At 39.0% G+C, this 24,610-nt stretch overlaps 1 protein-coding gene and 1 long non-coding RNA gene across 7 annotated transcripts in view; one reads left to right on the forward strand and one right to left on the reverse strand.

Annotated features, from left to right (window-relative positions):
- Window positions 1–24,610, forward strand: part of TRAPPC9 (trafficking protein particle complex subunit 9) — a 281,618-nt gene that overhangs the window by 108,600 nt on the left and 148,408 nt on the right. For all 6 annotated transcript variants that reach the window (XM_088148925.1, XM_088148924.1, XM_088148920.1 and 3 more), the window contains one exon: window positions 2,549–2,639. In XM_088148925.1, the coding sequence (XP_088005051.1) occupies window positions 2,549–2,639 (91 nt within the window). The remainder of the gene's footprint in view (window positions 1–2,548; window positions 2,640–24,610) is intronic.
- On the reverse strand, window positions 12,671–21,159 carry LOC148214734 (uncharacterized). Its single transcript, XR_015797545.1, has 4 exons — window positions 21,077–21,159; window positions 17,088–17,194; window positions 13,474–13,633; window positions 12,671–12,848 (listed from the first exon to the last, which is right to left on the reverse strand). It is a non-coding gene; the product is annotated as an uncharacterized LOC148214734 (long non-coding RNA).

The following is a 24,610-nucleotide window of genomic DNA, read 5'->3' on the forward strand; positions in this document are numbered from 1 at the left end:
CAGGAATCGTTGTTGATATGCTTGTGAGACAAACATACCATAGCTAGGGAAGAGCTTCTGCCCAGCTTCTTATTGTGAAACACTATATGTTGGAATATACAGACTCTTCTTCACATAGGAGAATATTTTTGTAAGTTTCTAATGTACATCTTTAGAATTTTTATTTAACCAAGTTCCTATAGCAATTTTGATTTTTTTCAACTATTCAGAATCCAGTATTGGAAGGCTTCTACATTTTAATGTAGCATGTGCTAATGGCATCTGCTGTTGTCTGTGCAGCAGAATGTTGTTTCTGCTATTCAGTGTTCGAGCAGATGGCACACAGTTTGTAGACTGGTTAATATTATTCAGACCTTTCATTTTATTAATATTTTCTAAATATTTAATAGGTAGTTCAAAATTAGAGCTCTATTTGGAGTACTTTTGCAACTGAAAAAACAATTTTGGTAAGGAATTTGGCTCAGATTTTGAAAGAGAAAAGCACTTGTACTCAGATGAAAAAGGAAAATTCACAGACAGTTTAGAAAAATGTCTGCTATGAATGAAAAAAACTCTCTGGATATTAAGCACTGGCTTACCCCTTTTCTGCTTTTCTTTCTTCATGAGTTCTTAAATATATCTATAAAGTGTGCCATAAGCCCCTGGAGCGCCCCCCCCCATAACTTGCTGGGGAGGTAACATTGCTGGTGAGAATGGTTAAAATGCCACATATGAAAGGAATGAATAAAACTGAGAATAATAGCTGTAAACCATTAATGAAAATTCAATTTTAATTAATTAATTAAATTAAAATCATTATTCTTTTGCAATATACTTCACCATTGGTGATTATTCAGTCCAAACAGATGGAATTAAATTTACTACCATGCATCATGAACTTGATTTTCGAAAGCACATTATATTTTTGAAAATGTGAAAAATGTCCTAATGATAGTTGAGTGAGGCCAAATATTTCATGCCATCTCCAGTGTTGTCAAAAAACATGTCTCTAAATCCCATGAAACAACACCCCCTGAGTTCATCCCTGCAGTTTTTCTTGAAACTCTAAAACTACTAAACAAACAAAAACCCAAAACAAAAAACAAAATAAAAGGGAAGGATTAGACTGGAAAAACATGGGAAGGTATTACATGGTAACAATAGCAGCTAAAATCTCAATGAATACACACACACACACGCACACTTTTTTTTTAATGGTAATATATTGTGAGCCTTCCTAAGTCAGTTGTAGTGAAGCGGTACCTAAATTGCATGTCCGTGTGTGTGCGCCCGCGCGCATGCACGCACCTTTCAGTGTGGAGTGTTTTGGCAAGATTTTGGAAGTGGTTTGCCATTGCCCCCTTCCTAGGGCTGAGAGAGAGTGACTGGCCTAAGGCCACCCAGCTGTCTTCCTGCCTAAGGCAAGACTAAAACTCATGGTCTCCCGGTTTCTACCTTTTAACCACTACACCAAACTATTCAAAAATAAATGATCATCAATGCTGCAACGTTTACAATGGAAGTAAGAGGACAGAATTATAGCTAGATGTATTTCTTAATCATTATAAGCGCTTTTTGTTAGTATTTCTATTTGTGAAAATCTGATTTATTTATGCTAAAGTAGGACATTCACTCACCTGTTTTTATTCCTATGGGAAATGATAAGTGAAACAGAAAGAAACATCTTAATTAAATGCCTGAGGTCAAACTGCGTAGCAAAGTGATTAAGGGCTGAGAAAGAGTAGAGGAAGTGGAATTATTTAGATGATGTCTGCAAATAAGTGTTATGTTGAAATTATATAAAAGGAAGCATATTATAAAATTAGACCACTAGTTTCTTCAAATTCCTTAAAAATGGTGTGCATTAAATATAGTTCAACATTTGTATGATTATTGCTAATGTGGGAATCTTGATACAATGATTTAGACCATATTTTTCAGTATTTCTGGGTCACAAGCCTTTTAAGAATTTGGAAAGTTTCTACCAGTGGGAAGGCATCAAACCTCCTTGCCTTTTGTTCTATCATTGTCATGCTGCATGGAAATTATAGGCCTAACACACATTTTGGGGAAAACGTGAGTACGCAGTTATTGTAAAGACGTAACAGTGATCAGACTTGATATAGAGTAGTGTCACCTCTTCCTGTAATGTCTGGATTTCTTGGCTCAGAACACAGATTTGTCTTTGCCATAGATTGCTGATCAAACTAAGCTGTGCTTTATGGAATCATGGATTACTGAATACATTAAACTTGGTAGCATGCTAAGTCATCATTATAGTTTAGAAATCACAGGACTGGATTTGCACCACACAGTCACTGAACCCAAACCAACCAGATGATAGCTTAGCTCAGTGCTTGAACCGAAGAATTGGATGTAACGTGTAGGAGGTCCATCTGCTAAATTTCTCAATTAGCCTCTTTTTTCCTGCCAACAGGGAAAATAAAAAGACCTTATTAAGGTGGGACTTCGAATTCTTAACATTATCTCAGTCCTCTGAAATTCTTGGTACAGGTTCACCCTTAAAGATTGTGCGCATGCATGTTTTCTTTCCTTAACCATCATTCACCCCTCTTTGAAGCGTGAAGGGGAAGCAAGCGTAGAAGGGATTCTTAATCAGCTTGTCCTGGAGCAACTGCAGTTGGCTCCTCTCCAGTGGGGTGAGTAATGTAAAGACTGATCGTTCTACCAAGTAGATTTTCTGATGTGTTGTTTCTGGCTGAACCACTTTGCAAAAGCATTGAGAAACTTTCTGAAAAGTCGACATGGAGTCATTTTAATGCTAATTGGAAGCCTTTTTTGGACTTTTTGCGTGAAACAGAAAAGAATGAAATGATGTGGTACAGATTTGATGATTGGAATCAGTATTGGACAATAGAAAAATGAAAGTTATGTTGTAAACTTAGAGTGAGAGTTTAGTGTAAATTGTTACTTATATCTGTTATGAGGAAAGTCGGAAGTCATTCTTTTTTGTATTTTTCTTTCTTCTGCACTTTTGACTGTGTTCTTTTTCTTCCTTTTCATTATTTCTTTTTCCATTCTTTATCTTTAATATTAGTTTTTGTTAGTTTTTATTGTTCTTGTTTTAAATTTTAATGAGGTTATTTGAAAAAAAAAAAAAGCTTCTTTGAAAAGTTGAACAGTGCAAAATGCCACCCGTGCTTTTTTGGGGATCATTTATTAAATCATTGAAGCAAAATGGCTTAGTATGAAATTATTGTCTCTATATTTAGTTCATTTAGTCATGGGAAATCATCCAGAGTAGACATTATTTTCCTCAAAGCAGTTGCTAAATGTTGGGTTATAGTTTTGCTGTCTGCTCCAGTGGACTGCAGATGTGTTAAAATACAGCTTTTGGTACTTTGAATTATACAATTATTGTCATCCTTTAAGTTACAAATTGCTGAGAATGTTCTCTGGTGTCCTATTTCTACCTGGCTGCTCCTTCTAGAAGTTGGTCTGGGAACTTTATTTTTTCAGTTCTGTTATTAGTAATTGGTGCTTGATTTTATATATTAATACTATACAATGTATCGATGAAACCATGGGATTGAATGGAATATGAACTGTTTTGCTGATGGTGCTGCTGCTGTTTCTGTAATCTATTTTTGTTGTCTTACCATTTTGATTTTAAGTACAGGTAGTCCTCGCTTAACAACCCTAATTGGAACTGGAATTTCCATTGCTAAGTGAAACATCACGTGACCACATCGCTTAGCAATGGCAGTTCCAGTAGTCCTAGTTGCGGTTGTTAGGCCAGGACCTTGTGCTTCTCCTGCCCTGCCACGCTCACCTCCGCTTCAACTCCCCCCACCCACCTATCTCCCCTCCATCTTTGCCCTTTTGGCTGCACTGCACTCTGCTGGCTACACCTGCCATCCCCCTCCAGTCCCCAGTTGACCTTTGCCATCTTCCTCCTCCTCCTTGGCACGGAGGCTCTGTCACTGCAGGCTCACTGCCACTGCCGCCACCCTGGGCTCCTGGTGGGTCTACCCCGCTTCAGCAGTCTCAGCCCACCACCCATTCCCATTTGCACGTCTGGTCTGCCTGCGGGGCTCCGCACACCAGACACAACTTGCTGCCTCCTCCCTTCTGTAAAGCCTCACAAAAGGTCAGAAGCTTCCAGTGCACTGAAGCCCCCAGACTGATTCTCCAAGAGTGCTTCCACTGCACACTCTTCAGCTCACATTGGAAGTGTTCCTGGAGAACCAGCCTGCGGGGTTCAGTGAGAAGTGGAGGAGAGCCCAGCACCAACAGAGCCTACCCGCAGGCCTTCTGCTCACTGTCTCTCACAGCAGTGTGATGCGAAGCCACATTCACCCAGCCCAGCAGCATGGCATGAAGCCCTAGCCACAGCCGCCCTCGCTGCCCTGCACTCCGAGTCCCTGCCGCCCCGGCTGACCTTCACCATCTTCTTGATCCCTCTGCAGTTAAGGCGTGCCTGGCCTGGCCCTTCGCACAGCAGTTGCTGGCCACATGAGGCTTTCTTCCCAAGGTCTCGCAAGGAAACTGCCGCATGCGACCTTGGGAAGAAGGCCTCGTGCAGCCAGCAGCTGCCTTGCGTAGGGCCAGGCTGGATATGCTTTGTCAGTGGGTGCGAGAAGATGGTGAAGGTCAGCTGGGGGCTGCAGAGTGCAGGATGACAGGGCCAGCGGAGTGCAGGGCCAGTAGAGTGTAGGGCGGCCAAAAGGGCAGAGATGAGGGGGGAGATGGGTGGGGGGAGTTGAAATATCCCTGTGGTTGTAAGTGCAGGTGGGCTGTCAAGCACCTGAATTTTGAGCACCATTTATTCAGCACTGCCATAACTTTGAACGGTCACTGAATTAATGGTTGTTCAGTGAGGACTACCTGTAATGTGTTTTGTTACTCTGAAAGCCTTTGAATCGAAGTATTTCGAAACGTGGTTTTTAATTAAAAAAAAAATCATGGGATTTGTGTATGGCTGTGATAATTCTGTCATTACTGGGTGTTGATTAGACAGTTTGCTTCGATTTCTAAGCCAAAGTAAAAAGGTCCAGAGTTCTTCTACAAATTGCCTTTCTCTAAAATAATCAGATGTATGGGGCACCTGCTGGTGGCTGTGGCTCTGCACATTGCCTGCCTGCCTGCCTGCCTACTATCTTTCTCAAATATAAAAAGTCAATCAATCTTTGTTGTCACAATATAAGTCAGTCAGTACTTGTATTAGTTTGTGATGGCATGTGTTCATTGTATATTATAGATTTAAGTAATCATGCTTTAGTGATTCAAGCCCACTTCCAAACTAGCTGCCTTTAACACAATAATACAATAATAACTGAACAATAATTATCTTGCTAAAACTCCAAAAACTCAAAAGACTTTTGAAATTTATTCTAAATTTTGCTTTATTGTTAGACACTGAATCTAAGAGATGATTAGTCTTAGTGAAAGAATAGCAATTATGGAAGATCAGTTTTAGGGAGTCAAAAAAAAAAGTTTTCTTTTCCTGATTAACCAAAGGGATGTGAGTAGATTTTTAAGTGGATAAGTACTTATTGTAAGAAGATGTTTTTTATACTCAATCAACATATCTGTGAAAAGATGGTGCAGAGTGATTCTGATTAGATTTGGACATTTGTGGTGGAGGTGGGGTCTGAATATTGATAGTTTCAAGTGGATCACTGTAACACTTAGTAGAGTTTGGCAATGGTATCTTCCAATTTTGTGGAAGTTTAGAAACATTCTGTCCTAGTTTGAAAATCTATTTAGTCATTCTTTCCAGTTGAAGGAGCTGGATATTCATGAGAAGCCATCAAAGCAGGTCCTGCTTTCTGATGCTGTAGAAGGTGATGTGTAATGTTAACTTCAGAAGTTGGGAGATTCTTGATCAGGGCATCTACCACCCCAATCCTGTGTATCTTCTCAGTATAACATCATAGTCTTTATACTGGTGTGATGGCTACATATCTTTTCTCTACCTTCTTTTGTGTTCCTAATCAGAGCTGTTGGAAGAGTTTGTGCTTCTTGTCCAGAGTTGCTCTCTGCTGCTGCTAGCCATGCAACTTTCCTCAAGAAAATTCAAGGAAAGAATATCCAAATTAGCAGTATGTCATGGTGCTGATTCAGTGATTACTTTCCACCCTTACTGCAGATACTCCAATGGAGAGAGTAAGAGATCATCTGCCCCAGAACTATGACTTTAAAAAGATGAGAAAAAGAGAGAACAGATCTTCAACACTTATATGATACATACAAGTGGATGGTCAGACTTCTGTGGTCATTTAGCAGTGAAAACAGCAAGGTGTTATTCACTGTTCACTATTCAACAATAGTGTCTGTTTTCTTTTCTTTTCTTTTCTTTTCTTTTCTTTTCTTTTCTTTTCTTTTCTTTTCTTTTCTTTTCTTTTTTACATACTGTATCTCCATATTCCTTATTTGCTAAAACAGTCTTCTTTCTAAAGCTATGTAAGTGTGTCAGTAATTCCAGACGTGAAATCCATTTATTATTATAGTATTAAGGAAATAATCCATTTGATCGTAGCTGTTTCTAGATGGTTGCTAGGGACAATACTTGCTTTCAGTACAGCGTTTAATCAATGCCTGTATCTTGGGAGTTCCTAATATAATAGTAAGGCTTCCAGTGTGACTATTGTTATGAGAAGACCAAATTTGAAAGTGTCACTTCAGATCCTTGTTATTGGACCCAGCATGCAATTCACTCAGTAATAAAAAAGGCAACAGAAATGTACTTGAGCTAAGAATTCTTCCTCAAAGAGAGAGTCTTGAAAGAGAAGCAAACTGATAGGAGCATCCAGTATTTCCCAGCTCAGCTATATCTGAACAACAACAACAACAGATCACAGTTTGTTGCTTTCCTTCCAGTTAGTGCTAATCACAAACAAGTATACAGTAGTAGAAGACCAAGCATGTGGATGGATATTCTGTTGGTTAGCTGTATATACATTTGCTTTTATTTAAAATGATGAAAGAAGAATCTAATATTTGAAGAAACCTGGTACATAAATTCCTAAGACGTTTTTAGAAAGAAAGCATCACTATTGGAAAATGTTAAAGCTTCATTAGTCAATTCTGCTGTTTACAAGCATTCTACTGCCTAACATCCTGACCTAGAGAAACTAGCCAGATATAGACATCTGATGCCATTAGTCATCTGAAGAGGAGTAATGTGGGAATCTAGCAATAACAGATGGACAGAGTAGTGGGAGAGCTAAATAAAATTATTAGGGTTGATTCTGAGGGTTTCTGAATTTGCAGTTTGAGGTCTTTGGACTAATTTATAGTGGTAATTCTTAAGATGTAGGCCAAGTAAGGGCTCACAGATGTGGATTTTGTGTAACAAAAGTATACAATAACAATGCAATTTAGTAAAAAGGGGTGTAGAGAAGAGTATATAATTTGGTAAATAAATTTAAAAAATTAGTGACATTGGGAAAATTTAGAATTTATTACATTATCTTGAAACAAGTTGTTCTGAAAGATAAGCAAAATAAAAAGCCTGCCGTGAGGTAAATAAAGTTATAATGCTTTGGTTGACATAGCAGAAGGTCTATGAACAGGGGAACAATAATATTAGCTTTTTGATTCCTGGAAAATTTATAGCTTAAAGGTAGTTGGGTGTGTGCTTTAAGGGCCAGGAAATAGACTTAAATGAACTTTGATGTATCTATTTTAATAATCCAACAGTTGAGTGGTGGTTGTTGTTGTTCAGTCGTTAAGTCGTGTCCGACTCTTCGTGACCCCATGAACCATATTGCGCCAGGCCTTCCTGTCCTTCACTGCCTCCCTGAGTTTGCTCACTTTCATGCTCATTGCTTCAGTGATGCTATCTAACCATCTCATCCTCTGCTGTCCTCTTCTCCTTTTGCCTTCAATCTTTCCCAGCATCAGGGTCTTTTCCAAAGACTCCTCTCTTTGCATTTGGTGACCAAAGTATCTGAGCTTGAGCTTCATTATCAGTCCTTCCAATGAGCAATCAGGGTTGATTTCCTTTAAGATTGACTGGTTTGACCTCCTAGCAGTCCAGGGGACTCTTAAGAGTCTTCTCCAGCACCACAGTTCAAAGGCATCAATTCTTCGGCGCTCGGCCTTTTTTATGGTCCAGCTCTCACAGCCATACATTACTACTGGAAAAACCATAGCTTTGACTATGCGGATCTTTGTCGGCAAGGTGACGTCTCTGCTTTTTAATATGCTATCTAGGCTTGCCATAGCTTTCCTCCCAAGGAGCAAGCGTCTTTTAATTTCATGGCTGCAGTCTCCGTCTGCGGTGATCTTGGAGCCCAAATAAATGAAGTCTGTTACTGCTTCCATTTCTACCCCTTCTATTTGCCAGGAATTGATGGGTCCAGATGCCATGATCTTAGTTTTTTTAATGTTGAGTTTCAAGCCAGCTTTCGCACTCTCCTCTTTCACCCTCATCAAGAGGCTCTTTAGTTCTTTTTCACTTTCTGCCATTAGGGTGGTATCGTCCACATATCTGAGGTTGTTGATGATTCTCCCTGCAATCTTAATTCCGGCTTGTGATTCTTCCAGCCTGGCATTTCTCATGATGTACTCTGCATATAGGTTAAATAAGCAGGGTGACAGTATACAGCCTTGTCGTACACCTTTCCCTATTTTGAACCAATTGGTTGTTCCATGACCGGTTCTAACTGTTGCTTCTTGGCCCGCAACTCCATTTCTTCTAAGGGTTTCTTGCCCACAGTAGTAGATATAATGGTCACCCGAATTAAATTCACCCATTCCCGTCCATTTCAGTTCGCTGATTCCCAAGATGTCGATGTTCAATATCGTCATCTCATGTCTGACCACATCCAGCTTGCCTTGGTTCATAGATCTTACATTCCAGGTACCTATACAATATTGTTCTTTGCAGCATCGGACCTTCTTTTCGCTTCCAGATGCATCCACAGCTGAACGTCCTTTCGGCTTTGGCCCAGCCACTTCACTCTTTCTGGAGCTACTTGGAATTGCCCTCCGCTCTTCCCCAGTAGCATATTGGACACCTTCCGACCTGAGGGGCTCATCTTCCGGTGTCATATCTTTTAGCCTTTTAACATTGTCCATGGGGTTTTCTTGGCAAGGATACTGAAGTGGGTTGCCATTTCCTTCTCCAGTGGACCACATTTTGTCAGAACTCTCTGTCATGACCTGTCCGCCTTGGGTGGCCCTGCACGGTATAGCTCATGGCTTCACTGAGTTACGCAAGCCCCTTCGCCACGACAGGGCAGTGATCCATGAAGGGGAGTTGAGTGGTAAGTACAGAATAATAGTACAAAAGTACAATGTGAAGCAATACAGGTAGTTCTTGGGTTATGACTGCAATTGATACCGGAATTTCCGGTGCTAAGCAATGCAGTTGTAAAGTGCGACATCACATGACATGACAGCTATCCAGGCAGTCCCTGTTGCCATTGTAACCCCAAGACACATGGGTCATTAAGTGGGAAGTGGCAGGAGTCCCAGGCAAGGAGTGTGGGGAGTTGCATGGGTGTCATGAGGTGTGGGAGGTGCCGCGGGCAGGTGCTACAGAGCATGGGCGGGTTGGTGAGGGCCACGGGTGGGTTGGTAGGGGCTGTAGGTGGTGGATACAGAGTGCAGGTAGGTCGGTGAGGGCTGTGGGTGGGGGGTGCAGGCACGTGGGAGGTTGCTACAGAGGAAAAGTGGCAAGAGTGGGAGCGACTTACTGGAGCAACTTGCAACCTTCCCTGCCAGCTTCCTCATTGACTTTGCTTGTGGGAAGCCGGCAGGGAAGGTCACAAATGGCGATCACATGACTGTGGGACTCCGCAACTGTCACTGAACCAGTGGTTGTAACTCAAGGACTACCTGTACCTCTTGAAGTCATTTCTATCAAATTTCTAAATTTGCAGTTTGGTCCCTGTTTTAATTCTGTTTAACATGAATTATTTCACAATCCACTATTCTGTGATTTTCTTCCTGTGCTGGCCTGCTTTTTGTTTGCTTGTTTTAAAGCTCACCCTTTTGTAATAGGACAATCCAATGTTGTCTTGCTAGTTAAATCTCCCCTCCCCCCTTGCTCTGCATTTTTATCCCTTTTCTAATTGAGACATATCTTCTTTCAAAACTACTTTGTAACATCATATGAGTGGCTGAGTAAGCATAACAGGTTATGGGCCTAAGTGAAGCTATTGATACAAAGAAGTTTCTCTTCCTTTCTTTGGCAAATGTGCAAATCATATTATATACTGCATTTTGGAAAAAGAATATTGATATGGAAGTATTGCTACTTCTGTTCGTTTTAAAATTCTGCTTCTAGTCTAAACCCTTACCAACTAGGACAAGGTGAATAATAATTTTCACTAATAATGTTGACACTGAATAACTTTCAAATTTTCCCTAATTAAGTAACGTAAGCTGTTTCTGTTCAGTCGTGTTCTGCTCTCAGTGGAACAAACTGCTAACAAAATAACAGCAGAACTAATTTTATGCACCATTTCAAATTTTATCCATGGAAGTTACTTTAAAATATAAGAAGCATTATTTAAACAGTCTCTCAATAGCATTTAGACATCTGAGAATGCTGAATTACTCTTTATCTGCAATTAACTGCCTGTTTTTCTGAGGCTTTCTGTGGTGTTATATGTGAAAGCTGGAAAACTAACTTGAGCTCAGAAACACTGGCATTGTGAAGACCTGAACTGGAGCTATTTCCAAATGGCAGAACACTCACTGATTCTGCACAACGGGGGACCCTGACTGCAGATGTAAACTTGGTCCCATTAGTAAGTGAGGAGCAGGATAACTGTGCCAAGAAAGTTGTTGTCTGGATGCTCTTGATGCAGCCACACTCTTGGCCCTGGCCTGCAAGCGTCAGGATGTTTCCTGCTTAACTTCATCTGCTGATAGTGTTAGGCAGTGCCCTTGACTCCCCAGCCACGGGCAGTGGGACTTTCGGCGTGAGTATTTCAGCATTTTTTAATATCACTCTCTTGTGGTTCAATTCTATGTATTAGTGTCTCTGTGACGTGCCGCACATTACATAATTTGTCCATGGTCAGTTATGAGTACTTTGCCGAATCTGAGCCCTATACTGTGAGAATGAGTCAGAGAAATTAGAACAGGTTCAGAGAAGAGCAGTGAAGAGGATCAATAAACTAGAAACTAAGGTGAAGAAAGATTGAAGCAGCTGAGACGATTGAGGTGAGATGCGATAGCACTCTTCAAAACCCAGAAAGCGTGTCAGATAGAAAGTCAGGATATGCTCCCTCTCATTCCACAAAGCAGGACATGGAATAAAGGGTTTAAGTTACAAAAGGGAGAGTCTGACTGACTATTAGAAAGAACAGTTCACCATTGAAACCAAATAATCAGGAGGTGATTGGCTCGTCTTCATAGGATCTGTTCATCCAGAGTCCAGATAGTCATCTCTCCAGGATTCTTTAATTGGATTATTTGCTCTGCATTCATTTGATGGTCTTCCAACCCTGTGATTCTCAGAAGTTAAATCCTTTTGCTATAAATCCTCCATCACCACCACCACCACCCGCCTCCATCCCCAATACTTATCTCTGTGCTTATAAAACAAATTACACAGTGGCTGGGATACGATGTTAGATGGATAGGCAATAGATACTATTTTAGAATGAAAAGTGGACCAGAATGATGTAGAGACGAAAAATGAATGTGAAACAATTCAGAAAAAAGATCACGTTTAGTCATGATAGTGCATGGATTTCTTAACTGCTGCTTTACATGCAAAAAATGTATAAAGCAACACATAATGCAGATGATAAAAAAACAGGATATTGCAACTTCATGATGCGTAACAGATCTGAAAGAAACCTTTAACATGAGGGATATACAGTTGTAACAGGAAATCTACCTTTCTTCAGAAATAAGTTTTCTTTGAAATAAATGACACCTGATAGAAGTGTGTATGTGTGTGTGTGTGTGTGTGTGTGTGTGTGTGAGAGAGAGAGAGAGAGAGAGAGAGAGAGTCATCAAATCAAAAACAGAATTTTGAGTTTTTGTATTCATCTAAATCTTGAGGTTCTGAAAAATCCAAGATTTATATTTGGAGTACATGAAAATGTAACTGCCATTTTTACCAGTCATTGCTAGAGAAAGCCAGCAAATATTTTCTCCATAGTAAGGTATTTTTCATCTGCATCTGCCTTTTTTTTTTTTTTTTGGCCTTCCCTTCAAACGCTGCCTTCCCCGCCCCTCTTTTGTGGACTGACCTTATCACAGTGCAGTGAAGCTTGCATGGCTCCCAGGTTTCAGATCTGGTTCAGGGTGTAAAAAAGAAAAAAAAACCCTCTTTATGCTACTAGAGGGGAAAAAAAAATAACCTTCCACTCTGGAAAGTGGAGTAATTTTAACTCCGTTTTATACTCTAAATCTGGCATTGCTCTTAGGAAAGATTAATGACGAGCTCTGAGATTGGAGTCTGCTGCAGCCATTCCCATTGTTATTGTTATTGTTACTGCAATAAGGGAAAAGTAATGCAGCTTCCCTTTGTTTTATGCACCGTAAATATAAAGGGCATTTTTCGTACACAGATGTACATCTAGTGGATGGTAAAACCATTTTTGCAGAACAGAACAGAACCGAATCTTAATGACAGTTCTACGCTGTAGTTTGCAATTTTGTTTTTTTTTTAATGTGAGTTCATTGGCATCTGAGGGCTCCTATTTATAGCAAGAGCACAATGATTTCCATTTCATTGTGATGTCTTTTGGTGGCAGGGATATTTTTAGCTGTAAAATTGGAGCTGAAGGAGAAAGGTCAGGAATTCTGATGAGGCTAAATTCTTTTTCTTCAAGCGCCGCTGTGCATCAGGGGTTTCTCTCCTTCTCAGTAGTCACCTCAGTTCTCGTGATACAGAAGGTAAAGCTTCTAAACAATTCCGCTCAATGTAATTGCTGTCACATAATAGAAGCAGTATTAGAATATGCTTTGCTACCCAAGCTGTTCAAAATCCTGCGGTGAGAATCAGAAATGAGGCTTATTGTTTCATTATTTACACAGAAGAAACTGCATACAGTCAGAGCCCCAGGAATAAGTACAGTGAAACCAGCAACGTTGTTACCTTGTTGTTTCCCCAGAGGGGGAAATCATGCAAAATAGCACATCAGCAAACTGCTGGCAAGCAACAAATCTAAACAAATTAAGATGTCCATTTGTCCATATCATACGCCATTTGCTTTGTATTGTTTTCCGAGCAATCAGACAGCTAATATAGGGTATGTTAATGGAGGGAGGAACAAGAATACAACCTTTGCTTCATTGACTACAGCAAATCCTTTGAGTAAATTATTTATTTATTAATAATAACTAAAGGCCACCCCAGTCCATGCCGACTCTGGGTGGAAAAAATACAATAATTAAAAACAATCCCATCATCATCTTTGTCATCATCTTCATTATCATAATCATCATGTCTATGTATTATGGCCACCCAAACACAACTCAGAGCAGGAAGCCCACTGGAATAGTAGAGCTTTAAATTTGCTTCTTAAAACCAAGGAGGTTGATGATGAGACTTACTCTCAAGGAGGCTTGTGTTTTCCCCTTCATTACAGGAGCCATCTGTGCTTCCGGGGATAAGATGTTCCATAGAGCTGCAGCCGTCATCAGTTATGCCAGAATGTAGAATATATTAAGGCCAGTGACTGTGCCAGAATACCTTATTATTCTCTTGAGGAAGCTTTAAAATAAATGAGAAGCTACTGTAAGGACTGAGCTTGAAGAAACAGATTGGTTCTGTTAGGAAAGGGAATGAGGCAAGGATGCATATTGTACCCATATCTGTTTGACTTAGTCCATTAATATAAGAAAGGCAGGATTGGGTGTATGGACAGCTAGGATCAAAATCGAAGATTAACATACTAATGCCTTCACATATGCAGATGACACTCCTTCATTAGCAGAAATTATAGACTTAGAAGAGCTCATTATGCAAGTAAAAATGGGAAATAAAACATCTGAGTTAACGTTAAAATATGAAGAAAGTATAGGTAATGTCAGTCTGCATGCTTAATGAATTTACAGTTTTCAGCAAAGAATTGAAGGTGGTAGATATTGTGTTGTGTTTTATTAAGCTGAAGAATAAATATGGTCAGTGTACTGGAAGACAAGAGATAATTAATCTTTAGGAGGAAGGCCATAGCTAAATTGGATAAGCGCATGAAGAATACAAACATTTCTATGACAATAAAAATCAGAATAGTCAAGGCCATATATTTTTATTTGTAATTTCTAACTGTGAATGCTGGAATTGAGGCAGAGTAAGAGAAAGGATATTAAATGCCTTTGAACGGTGGTTTTTGAGATAATTATGTAGAGTAACATGGACTGCAAGTGGAATTAGTTAATCAGCCCTAAACCAAGTGAAAGCTGGTCTTTCCCTTGGTGCAATAATTAGGAAGGAGAACTCACATCTTGGCCATATGATGCAAGAGGATGGTGGTCTAGAAAAAATAATTGTGTTTTGCAAGACTGCAGGAAGTAGGAGAAGGGAGACAAATGAACAAGATGGATGCATTGTCCATTTAATCATCAGAAGTTGATCTGAATCTAAAGAATGTGTTCTGCTACTTCTCCTGTCCTTTTGTTTTTTAGTGGACCAACTGGGCTACCTATATGATTTGTCTGCTTTAGAGAAGAGCAAATGTCTTTTTCTAAATTTCTGCAGCTGAGAGACTGTTCTATGGTGGAATATGTCTCACATTTTTAAAGCTGAAAAAGTGTTTCCCTTCTTCATAAACAGTTATTCTGCCATAACTAGGAAATTGTATTTGCTGTAAAAATGCTTAATTGTGTTAGCTTTGAACACCTGTTCTGCTTACGTTGGATTCAAAGGAACAGTGTAAGAATATGCGTTTTAAGAATATGATGATAGCTAAGGAAAAGATTCAACCATATATATGATGATAGTTGGTAAAGAAAAAAAAAGTAACTCTCCTAAATCTTTGTTATAAGGTATATCCCCCCCCCTTTTTTTTTTTGGTCTGAAATTGAACTTTCTGTACAGCAGTAAAATATCAGTTGACAGGTACATTGTTCTTGGATTCAAAGTGAGACTTTCAACCAATGTTATGCTAATATCAATGTGAGTAGAAAATTGATGGGATAAGAGATTTCCTCTAGAAAGTACCAGAGGGTGTAAGCTTGGTGGTTCTTTTTGTGGTGGATTTGGGCCTTGTTTTGTGCCTGGAGGGCCTGTTTGAGCATCACCAGTTTCCTTTTGTGAATCAGATATTTTCTTTTGTGCTTTGTGAGGGGCGGGGTGCATAAGTGCTTAGGTCAGTGTTGTCCAAACCTGGCCACTTTAAGATGAGTGGACTTCAACTCCCAGAATTCCCCAGCCAGCATGGCTGGCTGGGGAATTCTGGGAGTTGAAGTCCACTCATCTTAAAGTGGCCAAGTTTGGACAACACTGGCTTAGGTGTTCCAGATTCAGAGTCAGTCTGGGCCTTATATTCAGTTGCTTGAGGAAGTTACTCTGCAGGCCCTCCCAGCAACCAGGGCATAGTTTTCTTAGATTTTCAAATATTCACATAGATCCCAAAAGATTACTCCCAAAAGAGGCCTTTACTCTATCTGATTGGTTCACATGCCAAGATCTTTTCCCAGTTTGGATACAGTATTCTTCAACTAAAGATGCTAAAGATCAAACCTTGAGCCTCTCTCTGTGTGTATGTCTTTATGCATGAGTGTGATTGATATAGTGTCATTTGTATTTCATAATCAGTAATGACAATGGAGAAATGGTAGAATATTTAAATATATTGGAGAAGGAGTCTGAATAGATAATACTTGTTTGATGGGTGAGGATAGATGAAGGGAGGGTTAGATGGTGGGAGGTACTAACAGAGCACTTTGTGAAATATAATTGCATTCCTTGCTAGTCATGTCCCATTTTGAGTATTATGTCCAGTTTAGAAAACGCCCCTCAGGAAGGATTTAGTAAGTAGGAACAGGTTCAGAAAAAACACAGAACTAGATATGAAACTTGTGAAGAGAGCCTGAAAGAGCAGGACATATTTAGCCTTAAGAAGAGAACATTGAACGGGAATCTGATCACATTCTTCAAATACCCAAATAAGTATCACATATAAGAAAACAGACCTGTTGTTAATTACCCTAGAGTGCAGGATGTGGATTTATATTCTTAATTTACAGGAAGGTAAATTCTACTCAAACGTTAGCAATTTTTTTTTAAATAACAGTTTAATAGTGGAATTAGAGATGTGGTGGGCTTCCCTCTGGATATGTTCAAATAGAGGCCAGACAGTGATCTGTCAGAGATGGTTTGATTTGGTCATTTGCATTGGGCGAGGAGGCAAAATGCAGTGGCTTAAATGGCCCTTCCAGTTGTCCGATTCCATCTGGTAAAAAAACACGTTCTTTGATGTAAAGTACACCTGTCAATTTGTGCTATCAAATGTTTTAAAATTCTCAGCACAAGTAGCTCAGATATGTTGTTGTGGAGTTTTTCTGTTACATGGTAGGTGTAAGCCTGAAAAATGTGTTTTAAAGAAATGTTTTACACAAGTATCCTGCACAGAGAAAAGATGATGAATTATGAATGATTTCCAGCCAGGTACATTTTGTTGGATGATTCATCTTTGTTCCTCTAAAGTGTGCTCGTGCTTGTTGTGCTGCTCTTGCTTTTCTGCCCTGAGAAAACATATCTGAAAAGTGCTAAAGAAAAAAAAAGAGTTAAATTTAGAAAGCAAGATTATTGTGAAGTAAAACATTAGTCTCACTGGCCCAGAAAAAGAAACGTAGCTGATAGTGTTGAACATGTTAAACCAAACATAAAGTGGTTTATAAAGGGATGCTAAATATTAGGTAGCAAAATATTTCTATAATGATTAATATGTATTATTCTAGAAACTTCAAGTACCAATTGTATTTTTAACAACAAATAAATAGAAGAAGCAATAGGTGGATCAGAGAGCATTTAATTTGGATTCTTCTCCTGAACAGGGGTTGAAATTAGACATAAGTGATCCCTTTCAGCTGCTCAGCCTACGGTTCCGGTCCTACTCAGGCCTTATGATCAAAAACAAAGTTCGAGGTAGAAGTGGGCCGCATTACATTCTCTTGTCTCTGCGCGAGTAGTATTGTCTCTTGTAGAGAGTAAGGAAAATTACCTTGATGGAGACATGCAGCAGCTGTTGCCTCAGTAAAAGACGCTGAAGGATTTTTTAAGTCCAGAACTACGAGGTACCATTTGAATGCAGCTTAAGCAGACGTCTCCCTAGGAGGAGGAGGAGGAGATGCAACATAATCAGTCCTGCAAAATTCTGCTATTATAGCCACTCTCAGTAAAAGTAGTTTTAGCCTTCCTGTGGAATAGATTTCCTCTGCAGCTAGCATACAATCAACACTGGGAGGCTGGGGGTGTTCCAGACAGTCTTGGTATTGCTTTTAGTGATAAGAATAACTCATGAGTATAACTGTGAAGTGGCTTATTGAGGAATTCAGAGAAAACTTGAAAAATGTCACTGTATAAAGCTGTAAGGTTCAAATGATTTAGTTTAACTTTAAAAACAAGTATCAATTCTTTTTGCAGGCTACAAATTGTATATATCATGATGTTTCTTGCCCAGATTTTTCCATACTCTTCTTATTCCCCAGCACTAAAAAAAAAAAGGAAAAAGGAAAAATGCAACTTTTCTGCAATGAAAAGTTGTATCCTTTTATTTTAACAATTAGAGGTAGAGATGGACATTCTTTGTTGAAAGAATTGTGAACTTTAATGCTTACATTGACTTTAAGGATGCAAATAAAAATATATTGCGTTAATTCTTTCTGTTTTTCATACCTGATGGGTTAGCCCCATCCCTCTTAACATTCCACAAGTCCCTCAGGACCTGGCTAAGTGACCAGGCCTGGGGGGACCGGGGAGATTTTGCAATGGTTCCCTTACTACAGTTAACATCATCCTCCTGTTTTGTTTTTTATAGTTTTTATAGTTTTATTGATTATTTTATGTGTATTTATTGGTTCTTTTTAATTGAGTGTTGTACGCCACTCAGAATCACTCCCTTGTGAGATGGGCAGCTATGTAAATGCGATCAATCAATAAATATTTTTAGCAATTTATGGAAAATGATTTAATTCCACAATATACTTGAAAACTTTGATCCTTATCAACACAGTGCTGTATTCAATTTAAAAGTAACAAAAACAATTAAATGAAAAATTGAAATGGACATCTTGCACATTTTTCTGAAGATAATGGAGCTTGCTTTTTTGGCAAACATCCTTCATGGAGAATTCTAAAGGACTGCAACTCAATCATAAATAGTATTCTTACAAATCCTTCTTCCTTCATAAAAGAGCAGGTCAGAAAAGCACTGCCTTTGCTGATCTGCAGTTGAATGGATTCATTTAGAAAAAGATGTATCTTTGGAACTAGATCGTATAGTTCTCCTATCTTGGATTAGGAGGATGCTCATTGGTGGTTCAGTTTCTTGAAATCTGCCTCCCTTTTAAGTACCTATTGAATCCTTAAGTACATGTTTGTTTGGAGGGAAAGTTGAAGCTATGGAGGAAAAAAACAGAAACTGGAATTCATAAATATGTTCATTGATTCTATATATCACAGTGATTACACTTTCAGATAGATCTGTTTGATCATTTTTAGGAACAGAGAGTACACAAAGTACTGGTGTGTACTAAAAATCAACCGAGATTCCCCTGCGCTGTGCTCTATGATGCAAAGCTGCACTAAAACTGCGAAGCATTACTGCAACAACTTAAAATTAAAGAAATGTTTTAAAATAATCATACAGTTCAGAGTGAAATTCAGATTCAAAGACTCTTATGAACATACTAAACACTTAATCCTATAGATTGGAGTTTTAGATAATTAGATAACACAGTTTCTTCATTTTATGTTCTGAATTGATACAATCCTTCTTAATACATTCATGTGCTTTTATTTTTGGAAATTTTACTGCAAACTTGAAATAGCATTTCTCTTCCTCTGATATTACTGATAGATCCTAAAACTTATGGTACCTGTTCAAGTAGACTGCAAACCTATATTGGGTCTCAGTAAATCTAGATTTTTTTTTTAAAAAAAATTCTAATCACCTAAGACATCTTGTTTTAATTAAGCATTGTTTTTATGGTGCTATAAATAGAAATTTCTGAATATAAACCTTAGTGCAGTGGTGCAAGGTACCTAGAAGGAAGGGAGGGGAATAAGAATAGAGAGTCCCAAAGCTGAGAAGAATCATATTGCCGTTGAATCAAAAACAATTTCCTGGAATTTCTTCTCAATAACAACATAGTAATCGGAGTGGTATCTTAAGAGTAGAATATGCAGGGATATGAATCCATGAATCCCCTTTTCCAGCTCTGAGGTGAAATGATCAGTTTCAGTCCTCTGGCTAATTTAGTGCCCAAATTATAGTTTTCTGAACAGATAATTCCTATTAACTGAGGAAATTTTGAAAATAGGACTTTGAGAATATCAAATCCCTTTCCAATAGTCTTATAGAAATTCTTATCATCTTGCTAATATGTGTGGGTACCTAATGGCTGTTTTCAAGATACTTTTTTTTTTAGTTAACCCCCCCTCCCCCCAGTAACTAGAGTGTTGCAAATAATGTTAGCCTAAATTAAATACATTACATACAGAACAGTGAACAGTGATAAAAAGCACATAAGGTAAAACCTGTAGCAAAGAGTAAAACCAGTGTGGTGCAAAAATAATTTTAAAAAACCCTGACAATCTGAAACAAAACCACAAGGTAAAACCACAGTGAAATAACAGGTGTGAAAACCTGTGAGTATTAAAACTGCTTTGTAAAATCTTATTGAAAATAAAAAGATCGTGTGTGAATGGTAGGTATAATTGCATAGGTGCATGAACTGGTCTTCTGACAGCATCAGCATTGTTCAGTTTGAAAGCAAGTAAATTATCTTGCTATGAGAGGCTGGTAGAGACCCAGAGTCACAAAAAAGTAGGCTCTTGTCTGCGCCTGGTTCATTATGCCAAAAGAAGTGTGCTGGCATTCTCTCATCAGAGCTTTACAAATAAGTTATGTAGATGGATGACTCCAGAGACTTTATGCTTCCAAGTGAAATTAAGATCAGCTTGGAAAAAAATAACCATTGACTGAGGAAATAGTGATTTTGGAAGAAATTCTGTCAATCGGAGATGGTAGGAAACATCAGAAGGGAAAAGGTTTAGTGACTTGGGAAAACCTGTCAAAAGTGAGCTGAAAAGTACAAAAAGGTACAAAAAGCTACAGTCCAACTTCCTTTTAAACTCAGACTATTTACTCACTAGTTTAGCCACAATTTCCTGGGGAAATTGTACCTGTGTTTGTATATTTCATGCTTGTCTGTCTGTCTGTCTCATACACACACATACCCACACACTAGCACAAATACACAAACATGAGCTTTCTCAGATTTTCTAGATACTTATTCAGGAATATAAACTTATTTCTGTATTGATACCAGAAAGTTTTTTTTCCTAGTTTCCAGTCATTGTAACTTTTTAGTCATGTCTTAATTTGTCCCACTGATACTCAAAGCAAGTCTAAAGATAGATCAAAACTGTTAGAAATGGATCCGTTATGCCTATGATCAGCTTTTTTACAGTGAATGCAGTGTCAAAAGGCCGGAACATAATTGGATTTGTGAAAATTTTTCCATCTGCCCTCTCCCAAAAAAGCATTCTCAGAGACAGTGCCTTATAATCACATGAGATGGAGTAAAGAGACAGAGTATACTCGTATTTAGACTGCAAGCATTTAGAGTGCATCAAAAAAGCAAAATAAAGTCTTTGGTGGCTTTTGCTTAAAGGATAGTCAGAAGTTTCTATCTGAAATGTAACGTGTTTCAAATAAAACCATAATGATCACATTAAATAAATGTAGGTGTAACAGCAAAAAGTTAATCTTGAATTTCTCTTTGGCTAGCCTATGTGTTATATAGCAGAAATGAAATTTACCCATATTTATCTGAAAGGAAGAAAACCTTTAATGCCAGATAATAAATACCCTGCCTCTACAAAGGAAGATCAGACAAAAAAGGCTCCCTTATCATATTGGCATGAATCTCAGATAAATATTTTAGCCTTCTTTTCAGTAAGTGTAGTTATTTGTTATTTTCCCACCTTAATGTCAGCTCCAGTAGTTCTGTAATCATTATATGTCCACATACAGGTTTTGCTTCTGCACAAGGTGCTCAGAGAAGACATCTGTAGCTAATTTTGGCTCCCTTTTCCTTTGCAGTTCTTTTTAACAGCCATAAGGTAGCATCTGAGACTGCTGTTTCATGTATTAAAACAGACCCATGCTTCTTTCTATTTATTTGTTCTTCTCTTTCTATCAGCGCAGTCCTTAATTCTTTTTATGTTGTGGCTTGACTCCTCTTGGTTTTACCTCTCTATCTTTATTTTTTTTTTCTTATAGCATCCTAATCAATTGCCAGAGACCCTGAAATCTGCAGTTTTCCTCCTACTTTGTTTTCAGGGCTTCAATGTTGTGATTACAAGGCACTGTCCGTGAGAATGCTTCTTTGGGAGAGGGCAGATGGGAAAATTTCACAACTTGAATGATGTTCCAGCCTTTTGACACTGTGTTGTACGTAGGCAGCTAATTAATTAAATAATTTATTTGATTTATATCCCTCTTTTCAAAAATCCAAAGCAGTATACCTCGCACTCCTTTCTTCCTTTTCCCCCCTCAGCAACAGTCCTCTGAGATACAGTAGTTTGGGCTGACAGTAGATTTGAATCTGGGTCGTTGAACCTGGGTTCTTTCCAATAACTTTACCACATTTTTTTTTTTGGTGCCTTCAAGTTATTGTTGACTCCTGGCAACTGCCTAGATAAGTCCCTGCAGTTTTCTTGGCAAGATTTCAGAAGTGGTTTGCCATTGCCTGCTTCCTAGGGCTGTGAAGAGAGGGACTGGCCCAAGGGGTCACCCAGCTGGCTTCATCCCTATGGCAGGACTAGAACTCATGGTCTCCTGGTTTCTAGCCTGGTGCCTTAACCACACACCAAACTGGTTCTCTACCTTTACCAGTATACCAGTGTTTTTCAAACTTGGCAACTTTAAGATGAGTGGACTTCAACTCCCAGAATTTCCCAGCATGCTATACTGTACACGATAGCATTATACCACACTGGTTTTCCAACTTAATTAGCCTTTTTTATCTATGCATAACTATGTTTATATAGATTTGTTTATCGTCCTTCTGCAAATTTCTCCTACAACAACAACCCAGTGAAGCAGATTAGCTAGAGAGAGAGGGAATAGCCCAAGGTCATTCAGTGAACGTCTGTGGCTGAGGATAGATTTGAACCTGGACATCCCCAGTACTGCTGAACCAATCACTTGTCCTCAGGCTCATTCAAGCTTGCAGTGTCTCTTCAGGGGCATTTCGACACCAGCTGCTCATTCAATTTCAGGATGATCTGTGTAGATTGCTCCTTTAGTACCTGGGCTCTTTCCCCAGTTCAAGGCTATGTATATAGAAGACGCTGTCTTCAATACCAAGACAACAATCAACAGGTGACATTTAGCAGGTTTTGAGACTTTTCATATCAGGACAGTTTTCTATCCCCAGATACTCTGTTAGGGGAAGATATTCATCATTTTCATAGAGATTTGATTAGCTTTACAATAATCTGTTATTAAAAGCAGAATTGTTGACTTTATCCAGAATAGTCATTTAAAGAAGGTCTTTGCTAGGTCTCACCTTTAGTATCTCTACAAAATTCTTGAAGCCTCACTGTGGTCCTGCTGCAATTGGTAGCACTACCTTTTGAACGGCTCACCACATCCCCCTCCTTCCCCCCTTTTTGTCCTGGAATAGCATATTATTGCTTTCTAGAGCAACAGAAAGTTGGATGGACAAATTATAAAATCTCTGGTTTGACTCATGGTTTTTCCTCCTCAAAAGAAACAATACAGGCTTTATACATGGCATTTTATTCTGCTCTAAAGTAGTATCTCTTTTCCTCATTAGAAAGAACATCAGATTTCTGGTCTCCTTCCCTGATTTGCCCTGGTCAGTGGGTCTTTACTGCGTATGTTGGGCATTTTGTGGATGTTGGACTGGATTGATTTCTTTGTTTTGAAGGGCTCCACCAAGAGAGTCCTTTTTTTTTTCCCTAATCCCACAGGTGGGCTGAACAAGAGGCATTGAAGTTTTTGTTTGAGAAGTGATGGTGATGGTGCATCTCGCTATGATGCTACATGACCCTAATTTCCATACAGATCTCCTCCTATCTGCTGGATGTTTCTTTCATGAGAGATATCTCTTTTGGGAAATCTGTGCTCAGCTCACTGGCTTCTTGGCCTCTCTCACATCCCCAGTGAACTTCAGTTCAAGGCCCATTGTTGTGATTGTGTGGGTTTTAAGAACAGCAATGCCTGACATATAAGTAGTTAATGACTGAATCTAGAAGCTATTCTTTCCTACACAAGTTCAGCTTCACTTTTTGCAAATATAGTTGTGTCTGCAAAATGTCAGAATGATATATGAAAATGTGGAATTACTGTTTTAGTAGATAGCTTCATTTTAGTAATGAAATGCGTTTTAATAATGTAAAGCCATGATAGCCAAAATGCGTACTCTGAAATCATCTTTCACTTGGGGGTGGGGTGGGGAACCAGATGGCAAAGCATCATTTGGAGCAGCATCAAGAACCCGATAAAGTACTTTATGAGGATTTTATATACATACATAAGCATGAACGGACGGGTGCACGTGCTGTTTTGAATTGCGCAAAAAGCAGTCCATAATGTTAGATACTATCCATTATTTATACCTTCTCATATATACATAAAACTGCAGTGGAAAGAAATGATGTTGGTTTTATGCTGCTGAAACAAATAAAAAGGTTAAATGATTACAACACAGGTTATGTCCTTAAAAAGTTTAAAATAGAAGGATTCTTTGTGTATGCTTGCAGAAAAAGTCAGGGAGGATAAACGTGAAAAAGATCTAAATCTGTAGCCAAAATGTGCCATTGATGATGAGCAGAAGGCATCCAGTTAGTGTTAATTTTAGCACAGCAGGAAGATATTGGCAGGAAGCCAGCCCTAAAGTCATTTCAAGTAACATGCATTTACTTTCAGGTTTGTCTGCCAATTAGAAGTCCTAAAACCCAATTAGTAAAATATTTATTATAAGGTTAATAGAACTTGCAATAGCATTTCCTTATTGTTGCTTGAATAATCTCAACATATGTTGAAGCGAAAGGGCTTATGGTTAATACAGCATACATACACTCTCAAGTTGATTTCAAGTTGTGGTGGTGGTGGTGGTTTCATTCTAGCCTGGCCGGAGAAATTTTACATTTTCTGTCTATAGTGTCAGATTCCGCCAGCACAGCACGGCAAAGCACTGCTCAGCCGCGCCTAGTCAATTTCGCTGCCCAGGCGCTAGCCGAGGAAAAGGGGAAGTGAAAACCGCAAACTGATTACGGACAGGTGGCGGCGCTTAACTCAAAACCGCCAGTGGATACTTTGCATCAGCGCGGCTTCCCTCGGGCGCTGCAAACAAAGGAAAGCGCAGAGGCTCGGAAGCGAAGCAATCAATGGGCGAGCGATTGAGAACTCCCGGCTTTGCGCGCAAACAGGCAAACCCAACAAAGGCAACAACAGCACAACCCATAGACGGCAATCAGAAAGACAAA

The sequence above is a fragment of the Python bivittatus genome, unplaced genomic scaffold (assembly GCF_059951505.1).
Source record: "Python bivittatus isolate LINGU-HERP-01145 unplaced genomic scaffold, Pbiv_v1 ctg000590_np1212, whole genome shotgun sequence".
Taxonomy (NCBI): Eukaryota; Metazoa; Chordata; class Lepidosauria; order Squamata; family Pythonidae; genus Python; species Python bivittatus.